Below are 13692 nucleotides of genomic sequence, written 5' to 3'. Positions count from 1 at the left end.
TTAAATTAAACCAACTCAATAGTTAGTATTAAAGCATTTCTCAAGTTACCGTTGTCGTTGAGTGACACGGTAGGCTCATTGCCGAAACTTGAGGCTTTGGAGTAAAAGTACTTTGTATAGAAAAAAAGTGCGCATTGGTTTCGGCCCATTTTTGATCTTTTTTTATTATGAGCAGTCAAGGCAAGAACTTTTTTTCAGGAAAAGTGCTTTAGCGGAGTCAAGTCGATGACTCCAAGCTCTGTTCACAATACCTGGACGTGGGGTAGGGGTGGTAAAGATAACATAAAATAGCAGTACCGTAAAAAATCTTGTCAAAAGGCACCCGTTGTAGCGACAGTCCAAAATGTCGACCGATCAAAACTCAAAATTACGGTGATGTATCAAGACTTGTCAAAAGGCAACCCCCCAAAAAAAAAAAAAAAACAAAAAACAAAAAAAAAACAAAAAAAAATTACATCATACCGCGAGGAGGCCGTTCGCGTGCTAAGGGATTTAAGGCTACTACAGCGCAGCATAAACGTGACTCAGTCTCCTTCGAGCGCAAACACCACATAAATGGCTACATCGAGGCTAGTGGAGTAGCAGAAGCCGTTACGCGGTTCTACCCTTCTTAAAGTACCCGATCGCAAGAGAAAGAAGCACCAGATACACAAGCGGTACGAGGAGCGTGTTGACATTGCCGAGCAAGTTGCTCTTAGGAACGGACGCCTCTGTAAAATGCCGCGGGTAGGAATTGGCCGCGTGCTTTCTCGAGAGGCAGAGGACAACATCGCGTTTTGGATTCGCGACCTGCGTCGAGAAGTCGTCCCCGTCTCACCACTAATGGCGCAGATAAAGGCTTGTGCGGTGGCATCAGAGCTTGAGATGCGACGCGACCAGTTTTCTGCATTAACGTCGCGGCGGCGTCGGATCCTTAGGTCGTATCGCCTATCGCTTCGCCGACGGACACGAATCAGGCAGCGCACACCCAGCGACGCTCGATTGATAGCAGAGCGTTTTAGACATGGGGTACAAGACAAGATAGTTGGGCTTGGCATCACGGGAGTCTACAATGCTGATCAGACAGCGCTCAATTTTGAACATGTACTACTCATACAATGGATAGTATTGGCACTCGGACGGTGTGGGATTGCAACAGCGGCAAGGAGAAGACGCGAGTTACGTCGACGCTTCTGGCAGATCCCAGAGGTGAATTCCGTGTTCATTTCTCGTTTTCAAGCCGCCACCGTCACTGGTTGGGGTCACTAAGTTATACAACGGCACCTACCAAAATGGTTCCGGCCGCGACCTGTAGAAGAAAGCGAGGAACATGCAAGCGGCAACTCGAATGCCGATTCATTGCAACCGCCGAGGCTGGTGGAATGCTGATTTGTCAATCGAGTTTCTGATTTTCACTCTGCTAAACTAGCCAACCCAGATATTCCGGTGCTTCTCATCTGGGACGTGTTTAGTGGTCACTGGACCTCTGAGGTGCAGGAATGCGCCAAGGAACTGAATGTGGTTTTGCTCAAGGTTTTCGGTCGTTACAGTACAATGACAAACTACATGATGTTTTAGTACTGTTGGATAGGAGTAAGTTTACGTGTGATATATCAAAAAAAAAGATGCTGAGAGTGATAGCAGATAAAGCATAGTAGCTGCTTTCACCAACTGAACTAGCAGTGGGACCGAATTTATTTGATATATAACGAAATTAAAAAATAGGGATCTTGGTTTGGTAATTTATTGTAGTTTGTTTTTCCCGTGCAACACTCGTCCTGGTGCTACATTGTGTGCCTTTTGATAAGACTTTCACGTTACGATTATAGAGCTTATAAAAATACATCAACCAACAACGAGCTCATCTTTGGGAACCCATGCTACACCAGTCAGGTAGCACTGCCAACGGAGACGGAAATAGCATCTGCGTAGCTAAGACCGAAGCGTTTATAGTGCATCATTCACGTCCGATGCCGAACAGGAATGCCAGCGTCAATCATCAACTTCACGTATCTGAAGGCACTCGGGCACGATCTTGTCCACTGTCTGTCAATGATGACTCGCACGGGCTTGTGTAGTCGATGCGGGCAGATCATGGAATGGCATATCGCGCTCTCGCTCAATGCGTAGAATACTAAATCTGCCCCAAGAACAGCATCGTCCTGAAGTTTCTCGAGTAATTTGCTTCTCGCGTTTCTGACTGGAGCGTCACAGCGCACTTCTGGAGCTTTAGCCACTTCACATAGTGGGTGCTTGAGGGCGAGGGCCGGGATGGAGTCTGGCTTGCTGTGTATAACGTTGCGGACGGATTTTGAGAGTACATTTGTACTTCGCGGCGAACGGCCGCAATATCGCCCAGTATCTTGCAAGCTCACCTCTGCGGGGACCGGCTCTGATGCCGTCAACGACGCTTCTACGACAACCGCTCTCAGACCTCCGTGTCAGATGATCGACTCGATCTTCGTGCCCGTAATGCCAAGATATAGTGACGCTCCAGACAGAAAGGCGAAGAGCGAATTACTCGAGCGACTTCAGGACGATGCTGTTCAGGGAACAGACCTGTCCTTCTACGCATTGAACGAGGGTGCGTTCTGTCATTCCCTCATCTGTCTGCATCGTCTGCACAAGCTTGTCCGAGTCATCATTGACAAGAAGTGGGCAAGGTCGCGTGGTGTAGCAGAACACACAAATACCGTCAGAAGTGGATCCTCACACAAACCATAACAATTTGCCTAGTCTAAAGCCTAGATTTGCTAGGTGAGCTGCCTAAGCCGGGTAGGTTGGGCGCTTGTATGACCTGCGATGGGGTTGGCTCCATCGCAGTTCAGACCGGCCGGGATAGGCAGTGCGCGCTCGCATTCACCATCGCCAGGTCACGGCCAACCAAGTCAGTCTTCTTCGAGCGTTCTCCAGGTAATCCTTGCCAGTCTCGGTCCTTGAAAACCTGCGCCCTTAACAGAAGGATGTACGACGGCGCACGAGCGCGATTACTGACCACGGAGCGCAAAGGCGTCTCAGCTGGAAGTGTCACGGCACCTGGGCTATCCGTCGTACCGGCTCACCTACCTGGCGAGTCTTGTCCTTACACGACTGAGTATTAGGTGCTCGCAGAGCGAGTCTTTACTTCTTCGCGCGGAGCGAGACTGGTGCCTTACCCAGGCCTTCCTATCTCTTGGCGCAGCCAATCAGTACCCTATAAGCTATTCCTCTTGGATAGCAACGGCAGACATAATCTGGCCCTGTGCAGGGACATTCCGGAAAAGTGTACACGTGTCTTGAACTCGGAAAATTCTGCTCTGTTTGTATGTTATCTGCTAGGAGCCTCATCGGGGTTCTTCTATTCCTTTTCTATGTTTCATTTACAAATAGCAAGTGAAATAGAGAGTGTCGGATCTTATTCGACCGTTCACCACCTCCAACGGCTAGGCGACTGTTCGGACCTAGCTGACGTCCGCCAAGTGGCTATCGTGCTCCTTACCTCCATGCCCATCGCAAATCATATGAGTGCCGTGATCCTCGACTCCTTGTCCATCGTCAGCCAGGTCAGTACCGTTGATCTTAGATCATTAGCGTCGTCAGCCAGGCCAGTACCGTAGACCTTAAATCCTAAGTTGTATGTGTACACGTCTTCCTAGCTCAACCTAGTTCAGGCTAGTCCTAGTTTAGGGGACGCCGAACTTGAATTTCTCTACACCACAGTCGTGCGGCTGCCATCAGGTATGTGAAGCTGATGATTGGCGCTGGCAATCCTGTTCGGCGTCGGACGCGCACGATGCATTACAAGCTCTTCAAGCTTGGCAGTGTCTCTGCGGCGTTGCCATGTGTCTACGGCGGGAGAAAAAAGCGAAAGAGAAGCGCTGTCAATAAAACAAAGTGCTTCATCAGACTGTCGTTGTCGTTGTACCTCTTTTTTCGTTCGAACCCCCAACAAATTAAAAAAAATATTATAGCCGGAAAAAACCATCATTTTGATGATGTTTTTTCGGGCTGTAATCTTTGTGCCTCATAAATAGCCACAGTTTGGCCAATTTCGGTTCGCCGAAATTGGCGTTTAATTGTTACTATTTTTCTGTCGAATAGTAAAAATCGTTTCGATAGAAAAAATCTCTCAACAAATTGCGATATAATTATAACAGCATGGACATAAAAAACCTTAAAACCCATTTGGCGTAGATTAAAAAAACAGCGACTTGCTAATTAGGAGTTGCAAGAAGGTTTTACGAGTTAATATCAGCATTTTTTATGTGTAGCAGATATACTGACGAAACCTCATTTGACTTACATACTCACTGCTAAACCCTCGTCACGGGAGCAAATTTGCTCAATTTGCTGCCATTCCCCGTGCTTCTAGCAAAGCGGATGGTTCATCCCTTTCTTGATTACAAGTGCGTTGCCCTAAGAAAAGATTATTTTCATGTGTGATTCGGATGAATTGCACTTGCCATATTTGGCAGGAAGTTTTGCATCGTGAGAGATGAAAATTGCGTGCGTGTCATCGGTCAGATGTTTGGCAACACCTTCTGTTAGACGCAGTATGGTTTTAATCTGATCATGTATTAATAGTAGCGTTTGCCCGCGTACTTTTATAATATAGAATACAACTTATTGAGAATAAGCTACCAAACGAAAGCTTAGAGCCGCGGAGATTTTTCTTCATTGCCAGGAAGACTATTTCCTACTGCGACCCGGCAACAACGACACCAGTTGCGTCAGCGGCCTCCAGCGCCTTGGCTAGCTCTTGAACCTTGAGTTGCTTGGTGGTCCCTTTATCGAACTCCACCTTCCAATGGTAGGTCCCTCCACGGTTCCTCCAACGACACACTTTGCCTTTGACGTTCGCGAATGCGGTAATGCTGTTTACAGTTTCCTTGAACTCGATGGTACAAGCCAATTTAGAGCCATTGCTGGCTTTTTTTTGTAGCTCTCGCATCAGTCGAGCAGCAGAGAAAAAACTCTCTCCGTCCTTGTTAAGGCTCGTGGAAGTTTCCGTGGTCTTCCGGGTGGTCGGCGAGCAGGAAGGCGCTTAAGCATTCCACTTAGATCGAAGATGTCTGAAAGCGCGAGAGTAGCTAGTACATGGCTACATATCCATCCTGAAGCATAGAGCCTTGCAATCGCATCGATACTTGCTTCGTATCATCCAAATCTACCAAACGTAAAAATAGTTAATACAATATTTGTAAAATAATAGACATAATAATCAGAAATATTACATACCTCATCAAGAGACCTATTGGTGGAATCGCAGTCGTGTACAAATGATGCTGATGATAAAATGGAAACTTTGTGCAGCGATAAATAGTCGATTGAGATATGACGAACTCTGCATTTTGCTTGAGCTGCTCCTGCAGCGACTTCAAGAAGATCTGCACGCGGCGTTGACTGACCGGTACTCCGTTGATGCTGTTGTTGCCGACGATGTACGCCTTTGCGTTGAAAATCAACGAATCCTTCTTGCGGCGGCCGGTCCGCGATTTGTATGTGATCCGATGATTTTCTTTTTGACACATCAATTGTGCTGCCACCACCGTTTCAGGTGGAGCCGGACCAGTGCAGAAAACTGTGATAGGACGTCCAACGACTCTGTACATAGACGCGTTCCTTAAGATTCTTGGCAAAGATTGGTTGAGCACATAAGCGGTGGATGTCCGTAAAGCCAGAGCATTCGAATACTTGATCTTTTTGTGGTAGGCCTCAATCGGATTTTGATTGGGCGCAATTCCTGGAGATCCACTGCGTGTTGTAAACCAAGTCACCCATCGCTCAGCTAGATATTCCACTTTCAACCATTCACAATACGCAGCCTCATCGTCCTGAACCAGCTACTCTGTGACAACTGTGGCTAGCGCTGTGAATAGTTTTGCTGTACGAGCTTGTGGAGCCAATTAAGAGACGGAAGCAGTACATTTTTCCACGTTTCGGAGTTATTTAGTAGGCGGCGCCCATTTTCGTTCGCTTTGCGAACAAAGTGTTGCCAGCAGTTCATCAATTTTGTATCGGGCCATTCTGCAAAAACACATTTGCGATCGCATCGGAGTGATCCGAAGCGCCAAATGCGATGTTCAAATCAATGTTGAAAAATTCTTTCACCGTAGTCCGGATAGTTGTGAAAAGTGCTATGTAGGTCTCCGAGAGCACAAACATATACCCCAAGGTACAAAAGTGTGCCGAAATTGACGGTGATTCAGATGCACTGCGTATGTACCAAAATTCACCACAGTCCACCCCCCTCGATGCAGCTTATACGTGCCATCAGCTGCCGCCACAACGTCGTGATCATCTTGGCCAATCACAGATTAGACAACGTTTCGCAGTAGAGTGCGAGTAGTCATGACGATTCCCATTGCCTCGTCGTTGTCTCCATACGAGAAACATCGTAGAACGATGAGTTCGTAGCGAAAATCAGCTCCTCTGGATCGGAAATCTGTTAAATCGTCGGACTCGACACAGGGATTGGTGTGTCCAAAAAAAAGATCACGCAAGGTACATTCACGAGGCCCGGCGCACGCTACTAGATCGGCGTAACGGGTCATGGCTTCAGCTGCAAAAAAAATTATAATCTAACATTATTTTGAGTCACACAAATTGTGACAAAACAAAAACGGTACCTCTATCTTGTCGAGTGAGGAATTGCTTTCTGGACTTCAACATTCCTCTTGATGGAAGCCTGTCTAGCATTTCTGGTCTATCTGCATATCGATTACGCAGAATGACGAGACAACCTTCTGGTCCGGCGCCTCCTTCCAGAAGATTGTCAACTTCGGGCTGAAGCACATCGTCGATACCCGTGCGAGTTTCTGTAGCAACTTCAGTGGAGTGGACGCTTGTCGATTGTAATATATACTGCCCATTTGCATGAGATATTTTCGCTAGGCACGGGCAGTTCGCATGGGATGTGCATGAATAAACACTTATGCGCTGTGAAGATGTCGTATAGTTGTGTCGATATCTGAACAATCCTCCACCTCGATCGTCCATTTGCGACTTTTCTTGGCGCCTTGTCGAGTAAGTGACTATCTGCACGAAGTCGTCGACTCGTATAGGGGTAGTTGCATCATCATTATCGGATGAAGATGATGCCAAGCTGCAGATCTCAGTTTCGTCATTGGGAGACCAGTCTGTCGTTGCATGGCACGGACCTTGCATAATGTTATACAGTCTTGGAAGTAAAGTAGGGCTGAATTGAGGTTGTTATGAGGCGGTTTCAAAGAGAAAATGAGTGAATGGACGTTCGAGATCTTTAGCTATGCATGTAAAACCAAAAACCGGTGGTTTAAAAAACGAAGGGTTTCAAGTCCAACAGATAAAAAAACTGAAGCCTCGGGGAAATCTTAAATAGTTAATTACAAAGTCAAAATGGTTTTTTATACTAAGTAGTTTATACTTGAGCTACAAATTCTAAATTAGAGTAAAACATGTTTTATAAGGCCTCATCAAAAGTTTATAACATATATAGGCCAAATTCCGTCTATAGCTTTATCCACATGACCTATGAATATGTGCGAGTACATAGTTTAGGCTTGGCAATTATACTTCTATAGAATTTGTCGTTCAAATAAAGCCGTTTCTAAGCAAATCGTCGTGCATACTGAACAACGAATTCCCCACGTCGAAAGATTGATAGTATATAAATCCAAGTCAAATCCATTGCCGAGCGTCCATTGTCGAAGGTATACTTGCCGGATATACCATGTTGTTCCATCGTCGTGAGATAGCGCATGCAATCTTGAGTAGTGAATACTCCAAGATCTAGAGGACTCGCTATGTTCGCCCTGCTGAATTACTCCCTAACAGCGTTTCTATTGATCAGTCTATCTGACGAAATGAGCTGGTGGAAGCACTTGAGGGCGATCGTCGTCAGTAGTTTCGTACTGTCACCATACGGAGCGGGTGAGCGCCCGTAGATACACGTATTTTGTCGCTTCAGCAGTTGTGTTCCCCAGAACCCCACCAACCCGAGCGTCCAGTACGTCTATGATTTCTCAATGCCTTTCAAAATATAAGCTCAAGGTAGCACTATCAAATAGCAAACAAATTTCTCGTGCAAGTTGCACTACGATTTCCATTTATCTATGCATGTTTCAGAATGGTACGCGCCAAATAGGCAATAATTACCGCTGAATATAGTGTAGTACTCAGAAGTGCAGTGTAACAACTGTTGGAGGGTCAAGTTGCACAGCCAGATTTCCTCCGGGTAGACGCTGTTTTGTTCGAGGTGCATTGAGAACGTAGATGCGTGTTATATGCGATGCTTATGCGTAGGATTAGCTCATGCAGTCAGCATTATAACTACAAAACTCGATTGCTAAGTCGCAAGTCTAGTTCCAATAAGCTTCAAATCAAAATGTTTAGTTTCGGGAAGATCAAACTGCATTACACGACGGAAATGGCCGTTGACCTCACCCTTATGATCTGTACAGGATGCGACCCCGCTCACTTGTATTTTGTTGTGATAAAATAACGTTTTACTTTTTGCTGTCGACTTGAGCTCTTATTCTTTATTCTAGTATGGAAGATGTTATAAAAAATGATGAGGATAAGTCAGAAAGTTAAAGGTTAAAGTTAATTGCAGTCTAATAAATATTACCATTACTTAATGTGAATGTATTAGTACTATTTCTCTCGAAGGTATTAATACTAGTTTTCTAGTGTAGAAACACTACACTTGTGTTGTATATATGACTCCACTTGACAAGCTGTCATGACACGCGACAATCTGCCTTTTGGAGGTCGCACATGAAATTCATCCGAATGAGACATGAAAATAATCCGTACCCCGTTACCCTGAGCTGGTAATAACGTCCACTCCTAAACATCTTCACGACGTTTACGGGACTAACTACGCTGAAAAGAGCCCGGATTTTCTCATTTCTTTTAATAGTTGTAAGAAAGGGGAAGCACTAAGGAGCACCGAAAGCGGAGCACCGAAGCAGAGAACGGCCGGTTTGTAACGCGCTGGCATCATACGGATAAGTGCACTTCAACTTCAGGTTGATCTAAAAAAGATGTGAGATAAGACCGCCGAGCTATCCGTGAATATAACTAGCCGACCCCCCACTCGAACTTCACAATAAATTAGCTTTGCAAGAAGATGGATGAACAAGCAGCTCCTGCAACCTACACTATCGCTCCATTTCCACCGAACGAGTACTTGTCTGAACGAGAGGCAGAAGAAGCCATCCACCAGTGGACTAGAGCACACAACTACAACGTGTCATGTCAAAGGATGAGAAGATCGAGACGGGGAAATTCGCTACAGACTCTTCGCCTGTGACCGCTCGGGAAAACCCAAAAACACAAGAAAAATAGCGGATAGTGACAGGAAATGACCTTTACGACGAACAAAGAGAGACGGGTGTCCAATGCGCATTAGCATCGTAGCTGTAGACCCGGACAACACAGCTGGTCCATGGCGGACTGTACACACTAGAGACGGGAGCAGTGCACACAACCACCCTCCCTCGAGTGATGTACGTGTTCACGCAGCGCACCAGCAAGCAGCACGGAAGACAACAACAACTTCAGTTTCAACGGGCGACTTAGTGAAGGTACAGACCATGGCCGGCGTCTTGACGTCTCGCATCTACGCTACTATGCTCATCCAGGATGAGGCTACGATGTTGATCTCCAAGGACATCGCCAACGCGAAGGCTGCGATTCGCTCTAAGCTGCTTGCAAACAGAACAAGCAATAAAGCTCTGTTCAAGATGCTCGACGATAAAGGGTTTTACTACTGCTACGAAATCGATCCGGATTCCAACCGCCTCATCTATTTGATGTGGGCACATTCTGCAACCATGAAGTCTCGGCTACAAAACTAACCGGTTCCGTATGCCGCTCCTCAGTGCAGTTATAGTAACGGGCTTAAACACCATTCTCCCGTTTGCCCAGATTTGGCTTCCTGGGGAAGCGGAACCTGATTTTACCTGGGCTCTGACAACACTCAAGACCTTCATGACGGAGCAGATAGTACCGTTGCCCAGAGTTCTCTTTTAAGATCGAGACCTAGCTTGTACCAACGCCACAGAGACCGTGTTTCCATAGTGCTCTAAGATGATCTGCTTTTGGCACATTCGTCACAACGTCGTAGCCCAAGCTCAGAAAAAGATCGGTAATGGCAGTACTGTAGCCAACGTAAATGGAATGCAGCGGAAGAAAAAAATTACACTCGAGATGGACATTTTCATGGCAAAGTTTGATGAGACCGTAGATTCAACTACAGAGGACGAATTCGAGGAGAGACGACTAAACAGTGCGATGGGCAAGTACCTGGATGCTCAGTGGTGGCCACATAGAACCAAGTTTGTACGGTGTTGGACGGATCAGTACAGCCAATTTGGATGTAGAGACACATCGACGGTCGAGGGTATGCATGCTACAATGAAATTTTGGTTTGACAACTCACAAGGTGATATCCTTAACGTCTTTATGAGCCTCCTTCTATGGTGGAGTCACGCTGCATCACGAACCAGTCTAAAAGCGGCCAACGACGAGTCCAATATTCCTACTCTATTTCGCAAGAACGACAGCTACTCAGCCGTCGTGAAGATTATCACCACTTATACCTTGAAGAAGACCGATAAAATCTGGGCGAAAGCTCGTGCCATTGTTGTTCAGAATCTTGACAGAAGTGTATGTGACGGTACATTCCGGCGGGAACATGGCCGCCCGTGCATTCACGACCTCATAACGATCATCGAGTCCGATGGGCCGAACGTGAAGCTAAGGCCTGAACAGTTTGACAGGTATTGGTGGCTTCCTAGCGCTCGCAGCTGTGATACTGAAAGCGTTCTAGAACCAGCATCACGTCGTAGCGGTCGCCGTTTTACCGCCCAGCAAAGGTCTCATCAAGCCGGCTACGAAGCCTACAGTACACGTCGAGAGCTGTCGGGCTTTGAAATTATCGAGCAGAACTTAGCAGCAGAACGGGTGCACGCTGCACACGTGCTATCGTTTACTGAGCTGCTCCAAAATGAAGATACGGTTCCGTAAGAGCAGGAATTCTTGCCTCGCTGGTGGGGATATGCAGGACTGAGATCATTAAAAAAAACCCTGCTAATGTACGACCTTTGAAGTTTAGCATCTGGCTTGGTTTGCTATTCAACATGTGTTGTCACACGCCGGGCGTTCTCTGCTTCGGTGCTCCGCTTACGGTGCTCCTTAGTGCTTCCAGTAAGAGAGGCGCTTCGCGATGCTAGAGTGTCATGACAATCATTTCGCTATCCAATCAAGTACCGGAAAATACAATTCCTTCGCTTTCCTAAGTAAAATATAGTAGTTTACGTCAAATCGTCGGCGTCCGACCCTTATCTTTTATCGGAAATGGTTTATTAAGCATCCGCATTTGACTGAACTTCACTATACTAAGCCTTTCCATCAACTTCTATAAAGAAATCGTAAGTCGTTACCGCCTACGATTACCACAGCCTCCCCTTGGCTGGATCAATTCAGAAAAACGCATCGAACGTAGGCACAACGAGTGGTGGGAGTTCGCAACCCACGGGTGGTGCAGCAAGCGATGTATAGGCAATACGCGATGCCTGCGTGTCCAAGCACACCAGAGGGAAGTATAAGAGCAGTCTGAACGGTATCAAGAGGTTTTTTGACGAGCACGACGAACTTGTTCTAACGGAGTTTACTATGTTTCCTAGTCTGTGTGGTGAGGTCAATATGATGAGAATATTACAGTTATGCCTCGCTAGTCGGGTTCAACACGCTCATTATCTACAGACGCATTTACTAACTGACCACGCTCTACTTTCAACGCACGTAATACGAAATCCAGTGGTGCTTGAAAAGTTTCAGTAAGAGCTTGCAACTGGCGAGTCTCCGTGGATGCAACCCACTGGAATACCGCCTTATATCGAGTTATATAAAAAAAAACTTGACAAACAACATGAATCCATTGATGTGTTGCCAGAAAAGTTAAAAAAAAGGATGAAGCACGTGCTGGAAAGCAAGGGTGTTGCAGCTGGGATATTACGCGAGAGTTATTTTGCGAAGAAATTCACAATACGTTAGCAGAAGTCGGTCTTCAACGTAATTTACTAACTCGCGACGTTGTAGCTAGTACTGCACCAAAACGCTCGTATTTTACATGGGGTGGGAAGTTTCACCTTCTTCCCAGTGAATTTAACTTTCCCCTATTTGACCCCCTAGGCGCATGGCTGCTTTGGTGGTTGGGAATCGAATCCTCGGCTACCCTCCGTATAGAGGGATGATTTAGATACCCCTCAGAAGAAAGTAACGCTATCTGAGTGGTCAATCATGATGGGACACATCACGAACGGAATTGAAGCGCACTTGGGCACTCCAATGCCTACAGTCGTCGATAAACCCCACGCTATCAAGTTGTTTAACATAGCATATGAGGTACTTGGACTAAAGCCGAGCAAACGAAAGCGTAGAACAGGACAGCTAAAGCTGTCAACAGTTCTCAGACTCATCCGACAAAATGACCAAGATCAGGAAAGAGACCACCAACCAACCTCCAAACCACGAAAACGGCCAAGACGCACAAGTGATGGTGTTCACTCTGCTCACGACGACGTAGTAGAAGCACAAACAGTATTTGAATCTTGGCAATAAATGATTAAGCTTTTGATTGTTTTTCAACCAATCACATCACATCATCATACCGTCGCAGAATGCCTCTTGCGTTTTCTCAAGTCGATTAAATACTGCACTGCTACATGTGGAAGAGCTACAAACTGAGAAAGAGAACACACTAGTCTAATCGAGGTATTGTTGTGTAGAAGTCGTCCGAAACAGCTATATCTCGCGATTTTAACATAGATGTACTAGGAGAACTCATGCTTTCCATTACCTATTGCAGCTTCTAGCAGCAATAGATAAAGAAATTCTACTATTAGTTTTACGCTAATTTGTAGCCGAATGCCTCAGACATAAGAGTCCGATCGAGTCATTCTAACCCAAAATCACTGTAGTATGTTATACTGAAGAACCCAAAATTAATCGGTGTGACCTTTATGAGTAGCTGGCTTGACAGTACACTACGAAAACCAACACGTTATGATGTTCTACTGACGTCGTAATATTACACTTTAGTAATGTTTTGATTCTTTCAGAAAACTGATATAGTGAAATTCTTTAGCCAAATCAATACAACAACTCTGATTGGAGGAAATATATAAAACTGCCAAATGCAGGTATTGATCTTTTGCACACCAATATGGAAAAAATCATCGTAAACAAGTGGATACATGTGCCCCGTTACAGCATGACTTGAGCTGAAAAAGTTGAATAGCAATGAATTTACTTTTTATCTGGTGTAAAGCAGGTAGATGTGTCCTATAAAGTCCTAGTGACATTCACGTCTTGAAGAAAACAACTAAGTGGAGCGTAGCATACGTATTTATAAGCAACAAAATCTTCATAACCTGGCATGTTTGGGCATGATATTCACGATTGCAGGCTGTATTATTGCTATTCATTCCTTACCGCAAACAGTGATGACACCACGCAGATGTGCAATCGTATATAGACAGGTAATCAGTTGTAGCATCAACATGGTATGTTTAGCTATATTTGCCTTCTCTTCGGCAACATTGTGGATTACTGGCATTTTAACCCTTTCGCGAACGGTACTTTTGACATGACTATATTATAGTATAGAAGATCAAGCCATTAGGCAATCAAAGGAGGCATTTTGCCCCCTTTCATAAACGACGGTACTACAGCAAATCTTCTGCA

General features: G+C 45.6%; 5 protein-coding genes across 5 annotated transcripts; 4 read left to right on the top strand and 1 right to left on the bottom strand.

Moving 5' to 3' along the window:
* Positions 1 to 1097: 1097 nt before the first annotated feature.
* On the top strand, positions 1098 to 2109 carry PPTG_21982 (hypothetical protein; the record flags this gene model as incomplete). The annotated part of the gene is made up of 3 exons (XM_008901150.1): positions 1098 to 1188; positions 1409 to 1470; positions 1933 to 2109. 3 exons carry the CDS (start codon positions 1098 to 1100, stop codon positions 2107 to 2109), a joined length of 330 nt encoding a protein of 109 aa, XP_008899398.1.
* Positions 2110 to 2424: 315 nt separating this feature from the next.
* On the top strand, positions 2425 to 4241 carry PPTG_21981 (hypothetical protein; the record flags this gene model as incomplete). Its single annotated transcript, XM_008901149.1, has 5 exons — positions 2425 to 2563; positions 2737 to 2892; positions 3406 to 3521; positions 3646 to 3696; positions 4230 to 4241. The coding sequence occupies 5 exons, from the start codon at positions 2425 to 2427 to the stop codon at positions 4239 to 4241; spliced, it is 474 nt and encodes a 157-aa protein (XP_008899397.1).
* Positions 4242 to 5115: 874 nt separating this feature from the next.
* PPTG_06910 (hypothetical protein) lies at positions 5116 to 5570 on the bottom strand (the record flags this gene model as incomplete). The annotated part of the gene is made up of 2 exons (XM_008900956.1): positions 5116 to 5125; positions 5197 to 5570. The coding sequence occupies 2 exons, from the start codon at positions 5568 to 5570 to the stop codon at positions 5116 to 5118; spliced, it is 384 nt and encodes a 127-aa protein (XP_008899204.1).
* Positions 5571 to 9341: 3771 nt separating this feature from the next.
* PPTG_06909 (hypothetical protein) lies at positions 9342 to 10971 on the top strand (the record flags this gene model as incomplete). The annotated part of the gene is made up of 3 exons (XM_008900955.1): positions 9342 to 9757; positions 9825 to 9948; positions 10024 to 10971. 3 exons carry the CDS (start codon positions 9342 to 9344, stop codon positions 10969 to 10971), a joined length of 1488 nt encoding a protein of 495 aa, XP_008899203.1.
* Positions 10972 to 12433: 1462 nt separating this feature from the next.
* Positions 12434 to 12532, top strand: PPTG_21980 (hypothetical protein; the record flags this gene model as incomplete). Its single annotated transcript, XM_008901148.1, has 1 exon — positions 12434 to 12532. The coding sequence occupies one exon, from the start codon at positions 12434 to 12436 to the stop codon at positions 12530 to 12532; it is 99 nt and encodes a 32-aa protein (XP_008899396.1).
* Between the last annotated feature and the right edge of the window lie 1160 nt (positions 12533 to 13692).

This window comes from Phytophthora parasitica, assembly GCF_000247585.1.
Source record: "Phytophthora parasitica INRA-310 unplaced genomic scaffold supercont2.10, whole genome shotgun sequence".
Classification (NCBI taxonomy): domain Eukaryota; phylum Oomycota; class Peronosporomycetes; order Peronosporales; family Peronosporaceae; genus Phytophthora; species Phytophthora nicotianae.
The sequence above is the reverse complement of the archived record's forward strand: the minus strand, read 5'-3'. Positions and strand labels throughout refer to the sequence as shown.